The sequence below is a fragment of the Mobula hypostoma genome, chromosome 4, assembly GCF_963921235.1.
Source record: "Mobula hypostoma chromosome 4, sMobHyp1.1, whole genome shotgun sequence".
In the NCBI taxonomy this organism is placed as follows: Eukaryota; Metazoa; Chordata; class Chondrichthyes; order Myliobatiformes; family Myliobatidae; genus Mobula; species Mobula hypostoma.
Genome location: NC_086100.1, coordinates 197569415 through 197582947, shown reverse-complemented (window position 1 = coordinate 197582947; position 13533 = coordinate 197569415). Strand labels below are relative to the sequence as shown.

Here is a 13533-nt window from a genome sequence, read left to right as displayed (position 1 = left end):
AAGACATCCCTTTAGAACAGATATAAGGTGAAATTTCTTTAGCCAGAGGGTGGTGAATCTGTAGTATTCATTGCCACGGACGGCTGTGGAGGCCAAGTCATTGGGTACAGTACCGTGTAACTGTCTTAGGCACATAATATATATATAGCTAGTAATTTTATGTATTGCACTGTACTGCTGACAGAAAAATAAAGCAATTTTCATGACATATGCGAGTGATGATAAACCTGATTCTGATACGGGTCTTTACTGAGGACTGGGAGTGGGAAGGGGTCAGGGAGAGGTGAGGGTGTGAGAAGCACCAGAGAAACATTCTGTAATGATCAATAAACCAATGGTTTGGAATCAAATGACCTTGCCTGGTGTCTCAGGGTTGGGTGTGTCTGGATCTGGGCACCTCTGGCACTCCTCCTCTCCCACCTGTCCCATGGTGCTCCACCCTCATCATTTCTCAAATCCTTTGTTTCTGCCAGATGTACAAACTCGTTCTCTGCTCCACATTGACAAATACGGTACTGTGGAAAAATCTTAGGCACCCTATATGTGCCTAAGACTTTTGCAGAACACAGTAAATTTAAAGCAGAGGTTGATAGGTGCTTGATCTGTAAGGACATCGAAGTTTATAGGGAGAGGCAAGAGAATGGTTTTGAGAAGGAAAATAAATCAGCCTTGACTGAATGGCCGAGCAGACTCAATGGGCCAAATGGCATAGTTCTCCGTCTATGTCATATGGTCTTATGACCTATCGAATGGTGTAGCAGATTTAATGAGTTGAATGACCTAGTTCTGCTTCTATGTCAGATGATCTTTTGGTTTTCAGTAAGACCTTTATCTTCCTTGGCTTCACAGCCAATCAAGTACATCTGCAACATAGTTCCTGTGCAATCATTCCATTGTTTCATCACATATTCTCAAGGCAGGGGTGGAGGAAAACTCTCTACATACCCACAAACATAAAGAGGCGGTTTGCCGAGGTTCTCCAACCCAATCCTTACTCCTTTTGTTCCTTTCTCTTCCTCCACAGGTCAAGACCTGGTTCCAGAACAGAAGGGCGAAGTGGCGGAGACTGAAGCAGGTAATGGAGGTTTCAATCTTTCCCCCCTCACTCTTTAATTCCTCAGATACGTAACATGCTTTACCAACTTCCCTGATGGGCAGGAGATTGGGGGAAGGTTTGAAAGAGGTATACAAAATTATGAGGCGTATAGATAGGGTCAATGCAAGTAGGCTTTTTCCACTGAGATTGTGTGAGACTACTACTGGAAGTCATGGTTTAAGGGTGAAAGGTGAAATTTAAAGGGAACTTGAGGAGGAACTCCTTCACTCAGGGGGTGGTGCAAATGTGGCACAAGCTGCAAATGGAAATAGAGGGATAGGAAATAGAAAAATAGAGGGCTACGTGGTAAGGTAATTCTAAGCAGTTTCTAGAGTAAGTTGCATGGTCTGCACGATGTTGTGGGCTGAATGTCCTATAATGTGCTGTAGATTTCTATGTTCTATGTTCTAAATGGTGGATGTGGGTTTGATTGAAGAGAAATTTGGTTAAGTACATGGATAGGAAGGGTATGAGGGTCTATGGTCCAGGTGGGACTAGACGGAATAATAGTTAAGCATGAACTAGATGGGCTGAAGGGCCTGTTTCTCTGTTGTAGTGGTCCATGACTCTGCAAGTCTAATATGAGGCTGTGAACAATAGTTTTGTATTGAAATAACCTGTTTCAGATTTTTTTGCTTGTGCAAATGGGAAATTAGGAGTCCTGCACTTCACATCCCCTGGCGTATCTGTAAAGTGCAGACCCAGTTATAAAGCCACAGGTCCATACAGCACCGAAAAAGACCTTTCAGCTCAACTCGCCCAGGTGCTTATCTAGGCTCATCCATTTGGCCCTTATTTTGCTAAATCTTTCTTATCCCAATATTTAACCAAATGCCCACCAACAGGGTCTTTTGAGAGACTTTTGGATAGGTACATGGAGCTTAGAAAAATAGAGGGCTATGGGTAACTCTAGTAATTTCTAAGGTAGGGGCATGTTCGGCATAGCTTTGTGGGCCGAAGGGCCTGTATTGTGCTGTAGGGTTTCTATGTTCTATGTCATTTCAAGGTTGTTATTCTACCTGCCGTAGCTACCCTCCTTTTTTGTGACGTAGGCATCTTGATCTTTTAACACCAAAGATTAGCTTGCTTACTGCCCGTTAAGCCACTGGCGTTTATGGCAGCAAAGTAGGTCCTCCATCTCTGGTGGTGTTCAGGACTTCCTTCATCATATCAGTAGCTTCTTCTTGGTTTTCATTACTGTCCGTCATGCAAGCCCCGGGTGGAGTCTCTGAAATATCGTCATTCATCGATGTAGAAGGATTCTTTATTGCTGTTTCTGTAAAAGCTTTTTTTTACCAGTCAGGGCTGTTGGTCCTGAGCTGAACCCCCAAACCCAGGTGAGCAGTGGACCTCTACCCTTTGACCTGTTTGGCATGAGTGACCCTACTAAGAGCCAAAACGCAAGGTCATTGAAGCACACAAGCTCCAAATTCTACAACAAGGTTGCAATCCTCTTGGAGGATCAAAGATTGATGACCATAAGATATAGGAATGGAATTCGGCCCATCGAGTCTGCTCCGCCATTCAATCATGGGCTGATCCAATTCTTCCAGTCATCCCCACTCTCCCGTCTTCACCCCATTTACTTTGATGCCCTGGCTAATCAAGAACCTATCTCTGCCTTAAATATACCCAATGACTTGGCCTCCACAGCCATTCGTGGCAACAAATTCCACAGATTTACCACTCTCTGACTAAAGTAATTTCTCTGCATCTCAGTTCTAACAGGACGTCCTTCAATCCTGAATTCGTGCCCTCTTTTCCTAGAATCCCCTACCATGGGAAATAACTTTGCCATATCTAATCTGTTCAGGCCTTTTAACATTCGGAATTTTTCTATGAGATCCCCCCTCATTCTCCTGAACTCCAGGGAATACAGCCCAAGAGCTGTCAGACGTTCCTCATATGGTAACCCTTTCATTCCTGGAATCATTCTTGTGAATTTTCTTTGAACCCTCTCCAACGTCACTATATCCCTTCTAAAATAGGGAGCCCAAAACTGCACACAATACTCCAAGTGTGATCTCACGAGTGCCTTATAGATCCTCAACATCAGATCCCTGCTCTTATATTCTATACCTCTAGAAATGAATGCCGACGTTGCATTCGCCTTCTTCACAACCGACTCAACCTGATTAGCTTTATTTGTCAAGTATACATCGAAACATTCAGTGAAATGTGTTGTTTGCGTCAACAATCAATACAGTCCGATGATGTGCTGGAGGCAGTCCACAAGTGTTGCCATGCTTCTGACTCAACTTATTAACCTAACCTGTACATCTTTGGAATGTGGCAAGAAACCAGTGTCCAAAGGAAATATACATGGTCACAGGGAGAATGTACAAGTTAATGTCAAAGTAAAATTTATTATCAAAGTACATTGCACATCTTGCGCCTTGGTTGTTTGACAGTCTCTACATAAATTTGACTGTATTTCTTTATTTTCCTGCAAATGCCTGCAAGAAAATGAATCTCAAGGTTGGATATGGTGACATTTATGTAATTTGACAATAAACTTTCTTTGATATACTTTGACTTTAGAATGGTTAATAAGGAAAAACAGGAGAGACTTCATTAGGAAAGGGAAGACTTAATTAGATGTTGGTAGGCAGCCACCGAGTCCACGTTCCTCTATCACGATGGACATTTCGACTCTGATCCAGTCAAGGTTCACAATTCTCCCCCTCCCCCTCCCACTTTCAAATCTCTTACTATCTCTTCTTTCAGTTAGTCCTGATGAAGGGTCTCGGCCCGAAACGTCGACTGTACCTCTTCCTATAGATGCTGCCTGGCCTGCTGCGTTCACCAGCAACTTTTACGTGTGTTGCTTGAAATTCCAGCATCTGCAGATTTCCTCGTGTTTGCATTCACAATTTGTCTCCTTTTGCACATTGGATCTTTGTCAGACTTTATTAATGTATAGTTTTATATAAGTTCTATTGTATTTCTTTATTTTTCTGTAAATTTACAGTATTTATTATTTTTATTTATTTTGAAATACTGTATGGAACAGGCCTTTTTGGCCCAACAAGCCACGTGGCCAAGAAACCCACCTATTTAGCACTAGTCTAATCAGAGGACAATTAACCAAACTTGTATACGGTGACATATATGTACTTTGATAATAAACTTACTTTGTGTTTGACTTGATATGTTACTATATACTACCTTGATATAATTTTCTTGCTGATACGTGTTGAAAATGAAAAGGAATTGAATAGACAGGAGGCACAGTAGTGTATTCGTTAGTACATCGCTTAATTACTCCATTGACCTGGGTTCAATTCCTGCAGCTGTCTATGACAAGCTTGTATGTTCTCCCTGTGACCACGCAGGTTTTTTCCAGATCTCTGGTTTCTTCCCACAGGCCAAATACATACAGGTTAGTGGATTAATACATATACGATCCAGATACATTTTATTGTGTGCATATACAGTAAGTGCAAGAAACACAATAGCATCAATGAAAGACTGCACCCAACAGAACAGACAACCAATGTGCAAAAAAACACAAATTGTGCAAATACAAAAGTAAGCAAGTAATAAAAAATAAGAAATAAGTATCGAGAACATATTGAGTTCTCATAATACGTATTGAGGCATTGATCACGTGAATAGTCAGAGGCTTTTTCCCAGGGCTGAAATGGCTAACATGAGAGGGCACAGTTTTAAGGTGCTTGGTACAGAGGAGATGTCAGGGGTAAGTTTTTTATGCAGAGGGTGGTGAGTGTGTGGAATGGGCTGCTGGCGACAGTGGTGGAGACGGATACAATAGAGTCTTTTAAGAGACTCCTGGATAGGTGCATGGGGCTTAGAAAAATAGAGGGCTATGGGTAACCCTAGGTAATTTCTAAAGTAAATACATGTTCGGCACACCATTGTGGGCTGAAGGGCCTGTATTGCGCTTTAGGTTTTCAATGTTTCTATGTTTCTAACATGAGATGAAAAAAACCAGAGGACATGGGTTAAGGGTGAGGGGGAAAAGTTTAAAGGGAACATTGTGGGGGGGCTTCTTCACACAGAGAGTGGTGGGAGTGTGGAATGAGCTGCCAGACGGGGTGGTAAATGCGGGTTCTTTTTTAACATTTAGGAATAAATTGGACAGATACATGGATGGGAGGTGTATGGAGGGATATAGTCCGTGTGCAGGTCAGTGGGACTAGGCAGAAAATGGTTTGGCACAGCCAAGAAGGGCCAAAAGGCCTGTTTCTGTGCTGTAGTTTTTCTATGGTTTCTCTGGTTTCTATGAAGAGCCCTTGAAAGTGAGTCCATAGGTTGTGGAAACAGTTCAGTGAGTGAAATTATTCCCTTTGGTTCAAGAGCCTGATAGTTGAGGGGTAGTGACTGTTCCTGAACCTGGTGGTGTGGGTCCTGAGGCTCCTGTACCAGCTTCTTGATGGCAGTAGTGAGAAGAGAGCATGACCCGGGTGATGGAAGTCAGTGATGATGGATGCTGCTTTCCTGCGATTGCGCTCCATGTAGATGTGCTCAGTGGCTGGGAGGGCTTCACCCATGATGGACTGGGCTGGATCCACTATTTTTTGCAGGCTTTTCCATTCATGGGCATTGGTGTTTTCGTATCAGGCTGTGATGCAGCCAGTCAGTATACTCTCCTCCACACATCTATAAAAGTTTATCAAAGTCTAGATGTCGTGCCGAATCTTCACAAACTTCTAAGTAGAGTTGCTGCCGTGCTTTCTTCGTCATGATATTTTGTCATTGGTCATGTGGGTGTAATTGGGTGGTGGGGCCTCATTGGGCCATAAGGGCCAGTTACCATCCTGTATCTCCAAATAGATAAAAATAAGTAGGTAAATGTACAGAAAAACTATACATAACTGAGTGGCTCTCTGTTGGCTGAAGTTGACCATGGACGTTGTGTCCTAGCTATTTGTGTTGTGGATGCAGCACTGCCTGTGGCTGAAGAGACCAGTGCGAGGCTGGCAGTCTCTGTTGCAAAGGTCACGTCCATAAGTGCTCATCTGTCAGTGCACATAACTAAGTACAACAACAGTAACAGACTGCAAATACAAAGAAGAATATTGAGAACTTGAGTTGTACAGTCGTTGAAAATGAGTCTGCAGTTTGAGAGAGTCAGTTCAGAGTTGAGGTGAGTGAGGTTATCCACACTGGTTCAGGACAACTTCTATCCCACTGTTAAATGACTATTGAATTGTTCCCTAGAGCAATAAGATGGATTCTGGGCCTCACAATCTACCTCGCAATGAACTTGCAGACTATTGCCTGCCTGCACTGCACTCTCTCTGTAACTGAACCATTTTATTCTGCACTCTGTTATTGTTTTCCCCTGTACTAACCCGGTGTATGGATATCTGGCACGATCTGCCTGGTTGGCAAAGTCTAGCGGTGGAGCGGGGAGTGGTAAAGGGAAAGTGGGAGAACAAAAAAAAATGGGATTAACGTTGGTGGTTGATGGTCAACACGAAACTGATGGGCTGAAAAGCCTGTCTGTCTGCCTTCTCTTTGACAGAGAGTACGTGCTGATATGGAAATACCAATGCCCATGAATGGATAACAAGAGATTGGACAAACTTCTCTGGAAGGAGATACAGGAGCCAAAAGGCACACGCTCAGCGATTCAGGGTCAGCTTCCTCCCCTCTTCCATGTGATTTCTGAATGGGCATTGAACCCATGAACACTACCTCACTACTTTTTAAATTTCTGTTTTTGCACTACTTATTTAACTGTTATATACTTAACGTAATTCATATTTTTTCTATTATAATGTATTGCATTGTACTGCTGCCACAAAGACAAATCTCATGACATTATGTGGATGATATGAAACCTGATTCTGATGCTGGAGTGGTGGAGGCTGACGGGAGATCTGAATGAAGTTTATCAGCTTTTGAGAGGCAGAGGTAGAGTGGACAGACAGCATCATTTCCCCAGGGTTGAAATGTCTAATACCAGAGGGCGTGCTTTAAGATGAGAGGGGGTAACTTCAAAGATGTGAGGGGCAAGTTTATTACACAGGGAGTGGTGCGCTGCCGGGGGTGGTGGTAGAGGCAGCTACATTAGGGACTTTTAAGAGACGTTTAGATGAACACACGAATGTGAGGAAAATGAAGGATATGGACATTGTGTTGGCAGAAGGGATTAGTTGGCCATTTGATTACTAATTTAATTGATTCGGTACAACATTGTGGGCTGAAGGGCCTGTTCCTGTGCTGTACTGTTGTAGGGATGTTCTGTATATTTTCAAGAGAAACCCACTGATCTCTACGTCCCATATTCTCATTGTCCCTCGGCCTCCTTGTGGCAGACTATGGGTTAATCATGAATCCTCCTCCTAATAGCGCTCAGGTCTGGGCCAGATTTTGCTCTTGGTCATTAAATGACAGAAATTAACACACAGAGTTTTAAAATAAGAAAGGTATCTTTTACTCTGCTAAGGTCTTGTAAGTTCTTCTCGTGCAATTCAAAGTGTTAACAAAAAGTGTGACATTCTCATAGCGTATACCTAGGTGTCAAAAGAAAAGGTATGAGGTGGGTACGAAAGTAACAGGGTGGTGGTGTCATGATATGTCTCTACCAAAGGAGTTGTAAGGCGCTCCTTTCCTCCACTAACCTGCAAGTCACCCTTGGGCAAGGTGTAGCACCTGCTTAGCCCCCCTCGCGCCCCCCCCCCCCGATCAGGGTCACGTGAAGCCATGGGAGCAGGTGTTGCATGGTCGTCTGAGCTGCTGGTGCACATCACAAGTAGTGGCTATGAGACCACTGACACCAGGCAGACAACCTGTGAAGACACCCCCCAGAAGAAGGAAATGGCAAACCACTTCTGTAGAAAAAATTTGCCAAGAACAATCATGGTTATTGGAAAGACCATGATCACCCACACCATTAAAAAAAAATCTAAGTGTTCAGACAGACACATGAACATACAGGGTATGGAAGGCTCCAGACCATGTGCAGGCAGATGGGATTAGTTAGATTAGCATCATGGTTGGCAGAGACACAGTGGACTGAAAGACCTGTCCTACCTTGTATTCGGAATCAGAGTTACTAATACTACTCACATGTGGTGCATTTTGTTGTTTTGCAGTACAGTACAAGACGTAAAATTACTACATTACAAGATAAATAAATAGTACAAAGGACAAGTATGATGTAGTGTTCATGGGTCAGAATTCCGATGCTGGAGGGCAAGACGCTGTTCTTAAATCACTGAGTGTGGGTCTTCAGAGTTCTACAGTATGCATGGGGTCTCCTGCTCTTGATAATGTACAGAGGGGCTGTTATTCTCTGTCATGGTGTGCTCACCAAGGACTGAACCCAGGTGCAGAAGAATGGCAGGATCCCCGGAAGAGATGGGAATGAGAGATTGGTGATCGGAATACCAGCAGAGCCTCGGAGGAGTGGCTAAGCGACACCCTGAGACTGTTAATTCTCTCTGACACAATGCCCTCCCCCACCCCAAGGAAAGGCACTGAGGGAGAGCCCTCTTTAAATAATCATAGTGTGGAAAATTTGCACTAGTTGCAATTAACGACAAGATTAAACCAAAAACACAAGGACAAGGACTTTTCAACTCCAGTTAAGATATTGATTAATAAATACCCTAGAAGCTCAACGCTCCAGGGCAAGCCACAGGACTCATGACATTCTTTGCAATATACAGTACACAGTGAAACAATTCTGAATTGGTTTATAATTGTACAAGTACTGAGGCAGAGTGAAAAGCGTGTCCTGTATTCTGTTCATACAGATCAGATCGTTACACAGTGCCTTGAGGTAGAACCAGGTAAAATGATGACAATGCAGAGTAAGGTATAACAGCCTCAGAGAAAAATACAGTACAGGCAGACAGTAAGGTGCAAGATCATAAGGTGGTAAATTGTGAGGTCAACGCACACAAGAGGCGCCACAGTAGTGTGAAACAATTGCAGTCCGGGTCTTTGGAGTTTGGAGTTCCATCTTGGCGTCCATGTGGAATGTGTGGGTTTTCTCCACACACTCTGGTTTCCTCCCACAGAGCAAAGATGTACTAGTTGGTAGGTTAATTGGTCGTTGTAAGTTGTCCCGTGATTAGATTAGGGTTAATCGGGTTTGTCATTGGTTTGCTGGGGTCGCGTGGGTCAAAGGGCCAGAAGGGCCAACTCCGCACTGTAACACTAAATAAATAAAATAAACAGGAGTCCCCTAGAGCATAGACCATGGATGCAATTTCCTATGACATGCAGATGGCTGTTGTTTTCCATAAATGATACGGTTGTTGCTGTTCCCTACAATATTCACTGATGTTCTTGTGATGAGAGAGTCATTGTGTCATTTCAGATTATATTCATGACAGTGTAAATGAAGGAGAGGGTATCTCTCAGAGAATTACAGACTGGCCAGATCTGTGTGTGTGTGTGTGTGTGTGTGTGTGTGTGTGAGAGAGAGAGAGAAGGAAAAAAACACAGAAACACACACCAAAGATGCACCGGGTAAGTTAATTGATCATTGTAAATTGTCCCATGGTTAAGGTAGGGATAAATTGGGGGTTTCTGGGCAGTGCAGCTCGAAGGGCCTGAAGAGCCTGTTCTGTGCTGTATCTCTAAATAAATAGATAGGTAGATACTTAATAAAATAGGAAGAATATTTTCTCCCAGACAGTGGTGATCCTGCAGCATTCTCTACCAGTTGAAGCCGAATCATTAAATGTATTTGTGAGATTTGGATGTAGTTCCAGTTAAACAAGTTCAAGTTTAATTATCATGCAACCATATGCATGAACACAGCCAAAGAAAACATTATTCCTCTGGGACCAAGGTGCAAACCACGAAACCAACAGTCACACACAGCACACACAACATATAATTATGATAGCAGAAAAACACACAGTTATCAAAAACAATAATACAGTCTATTTCCCTGAGAGTCATGGCCTGTAGATTGATGGGTCACGTAGATGTTGCCCTAAAGCCACGTCTCTGCAAGAACAAGCCACAGCAGTTCCTCATCTCGAGCAAGCGCAGCCACAGATGAATGCCATCTAGCTTGTCTTCAACCGAGTGAACACTGGAGGGCAGCTCTGACAGGAAGGGCCAGCCCCAAGCCAGCACAGTATCCATCGGTACACAGCTGGCTCTGGCATCTCCTTCCCCAGTGGCTGCAACAGGACACCCTGAGGCATGAGGGCCTACTCAATGATACAAAAGTGAGATCTTTCAGCCCACTGAGTCCTCGACAATTATTAAGTACCCATTTATACAAATCCCACACTCCTCCCTAATACAGATAGTTTCGGGTACAGTTTTGATCACCCTTTATAGCAATGCGTTATTAAACTAGAAAGAGTGCAGAAAAGATTTACCAGTGCCAGATCTCTGTCATTTTCAATCCCTGGGTTCTCTTAGGAGTTCAGGAATGAGCGAGAAACTTTGATCCTTGATTCTTCATGATCGTTTATTCAAAGTTTAAACCAAGATGCAGACAAAGTAACAAGGCAGATGAGAGTTGAGAAATTAAAGAGATTCAATATATAAAAAAAATGGTATATTTGAAAACTCAACCACTTTTATGCTCAAGGTAACAGAAATTCCTTAGATAACAGAATCAAATCAAAAGGTTAGACAATTAATAATGTTCTAATATTTAGCCAATTAAAAATGAAAAGGTATATGTAACTACCATACCACCTTTTGCCAGTAAGTAGAGCATAGAAAATATAGAAACATAGAAAACCTACAGCACAATACGGGCCCTTCAGCCCACAAAGTTGTGCTGAACATGTCCCTACCTTAGAAATTACGAGGCTTACCTATAGCCCTCTATTTTTCTAAGCTCCATGTACCTATCCAAACGTCTCTTAAAAACCCTGTCGTATTCGCTTCCACTACTGTTGCCAGCAGCCTATTCCACACACTCACCACCCTCTGAGTAAAAAACTTACCCCTGACATCTCCTCTGTACCTACTCCCCAGCACCTTAAAACTGTGCCCTCTTGTGGCAACCATTTCAGCCCTGGGAAAAAGCCTCTGACTATCCACATGATCAATGCCTCTCATCATCTTATGCACCTCTATCAGGTCACCTCTCATCCTCTGTTGCGGCAAGGAGAAAAGGCTGAGTTCACTCAACCTATTCTCATAAGACATGCTCCCCAATCCAGGCAACATCCTTGTAAATCTCCTCTGCACCCTTTCTACGGCTTCCACATCCTTCCTGTTGTGAGGTGACCAGAACTGAGCACAGTACTCCAAGTAGGGTCTGACCAGGGTCCTATATAGCTGCAACATTACCTCTCAGCTCTTAAACTCAACTCCACGATTGATGAAGGCCAATGCACCGTATGCCTTCTTAACCACAGAGTCAACATGCATAGCAGCTTTGAGTGTCCTATGGACTTGGACCCCAAGATCCCTCTGATCCTCCACACTACCAGGAATCTTACCATTAATACTACATTCTGCCATCATATTTGACCTACCAAAATGAACCACCTCACACTCATCTGGGTTGAACTGCATCTGCCACTTCTCAGCCCAGTTTTGCATCATATCAATGTCCCGCTGTAACCTCTGACAGCCCTCTACACTATCCACAACACCCCCAACCTTTGTGTCATCAGCAAATTTACTAACCCATCCCTCCACTTCCTCATCCAGGTCATTTATAAAAATCACGAAGAGTAAGGGTCCCAGAACAGATCCCTGAGGCACTCCACTGGTGACCGACCTCCATGTAGAATATGACCTGTCTACAACCACTCTTTGCCTTCTGTGGGCAAGACAGTTCTGGATCCACATAGCAATGTCCCCTTGGATCCCATGCCTCCTTACTTTCTCAATAAGCCTTGCATGGGGTACCTTATCAAATGCCTTGCTGAAATCCATATACACTACATCTACTGCTCTTCCTTCATCAATGTGTTTAGTCACATCCTCAGGAAATTCAATCAGGCTCGTAAGGCACGACCTGCCCTTGGCAAAGCCATGCTGACTATTCCTGATCATATTATACCTCTCCAAATGTTCATAAATCCTGCCTCTCAGGGTCTTCTCCATCAACTTACCAACCACTGAGGTAAGACTCACTGGTCTATAATTTCCTGGGCTATCTCTACTCCCTTTCTTGAATAAGGGAACAACATCCGCAACCCTCCAATCCTCCGGAACCTCTCCCATCCCCGTTGATGATGGAAAGATCATCGCCAGAGGCTCAGCACTGTCCTTCCTCGCCTCACGCAGTAGCCTGGGGTACATCTCATCCTGTCCCGGCGACTTATCCAACTTGATGCTTTCCAAAAGTTCCAGCACATCCTCTTTCTTAATATGTACATGCTCAAGCTTTTCAGTTCACTGCAAGTCATCACTACAATCACCAAGATCCTTTTCCGTAGTGAATACTGAAGCAAAGTACTCATTAAGTACCTCTGCTATTTCCTCCAGTTCCATGCACACTTTTCCACTGTCACACTTGATAGGTCCTATTCTTTCACGTCTTATCCTCTTGCTCTTCACATACTTGTAGAATGCCTTGAGGGTTTCCTTAATCCTGCCCGCCAAGGCCTTCTCATGGCCCCTTCTGGCTCTCCTAATTTCCTTCTTAAGCTCCTTCCTATTGGCCTTATAATCTTCTAGATCTCTAATATTACCTAGCTCTCTGAACCTTATGTAAGCTTTTCTTTACTTCTTGACTAGATTTATTACAGCCTTTGTACACCACGGTTCCTGTACCCTACCATAACAAGTGGGGATGAAGCACAAAAAACTATGATTTTAGTCATGGATAATTCAACTAATATTTTATAAAAATAATTTTTTAAAAAACAGCTGATGGTTTTGGGGGCCTAAATTACAAAGAGCAGTTGTGTAGATTAGGACGTTATTCCCTGGAATATTGGAGATTGAGAGGAGACCTGGTAGACGTATGTTACATAAGCTTATGAAGGGCACAAACAGGATGAAAGCACATGGTAGTTTTACTAGACAGGAGGTGCTAAAAGCAAGAGGGCATAGGTTTAAGGTCAGAGGTGAGACATTTAAAAGGGACATCGGGGCAGATTCTTCATGGACAGTAAGGTGGTGCATATTTGGAATGAGCTGCCAGAAATTGTGGTTGAGGTGGGCATTTGAAAACCACCCAGATAAGTGCATGGCCAGGAGAGATTTAGAAGGCTATGGGCCAAACATGAGAAGATGGGACTAGCTCACTGGGCAACACATTCAGCTTGGATAAGTTGGGGTGAAGTGTCTGATTCCATGCTATTTAACAATAATTAATAATCTAATCTAAATATGAAATTGAAATTGGTTTATTATTGTTACCTCTACGGAGGTACCGTGACATAATTCTCTTGCATATTGTTGTACAGATCAAATCATTATGCAGTGCATTTGAGGTAGAACAAGGCAAACCAATAACAAAGCAGAATGAAATGTTACAGTTGCCGAGAAAGTGCAGAGCAGACAGACAATAAGATGCAAGA

At 43.2% G+C, this 13533-nt stretch overlaps 1 protein-coding gene across 2 annotated transcripts in view; it reads left to right on the top strand.

Moving 5' to 3' along the window:
- LOC134345858 (sepiapterin reductase-like) overlaps positions 1 to 13533 on the top strand; it is a 73337-nt gene that overhangs the window by 22615 nt on the left and 37189 nt on the right. For both annotated transcript variants that reach the window (XM_063047174.1, XM_063047172.1), the window contains exon 3: positions 1025 to 1075. In XM_063047174.1, the coding sequence (XP_062903244.1) occupies positions 1025 to 1075 (51 nt within the window). The remainder of the gene's footprint in view (positions 1 to 1024; positions 1076 to 13533) is intronic.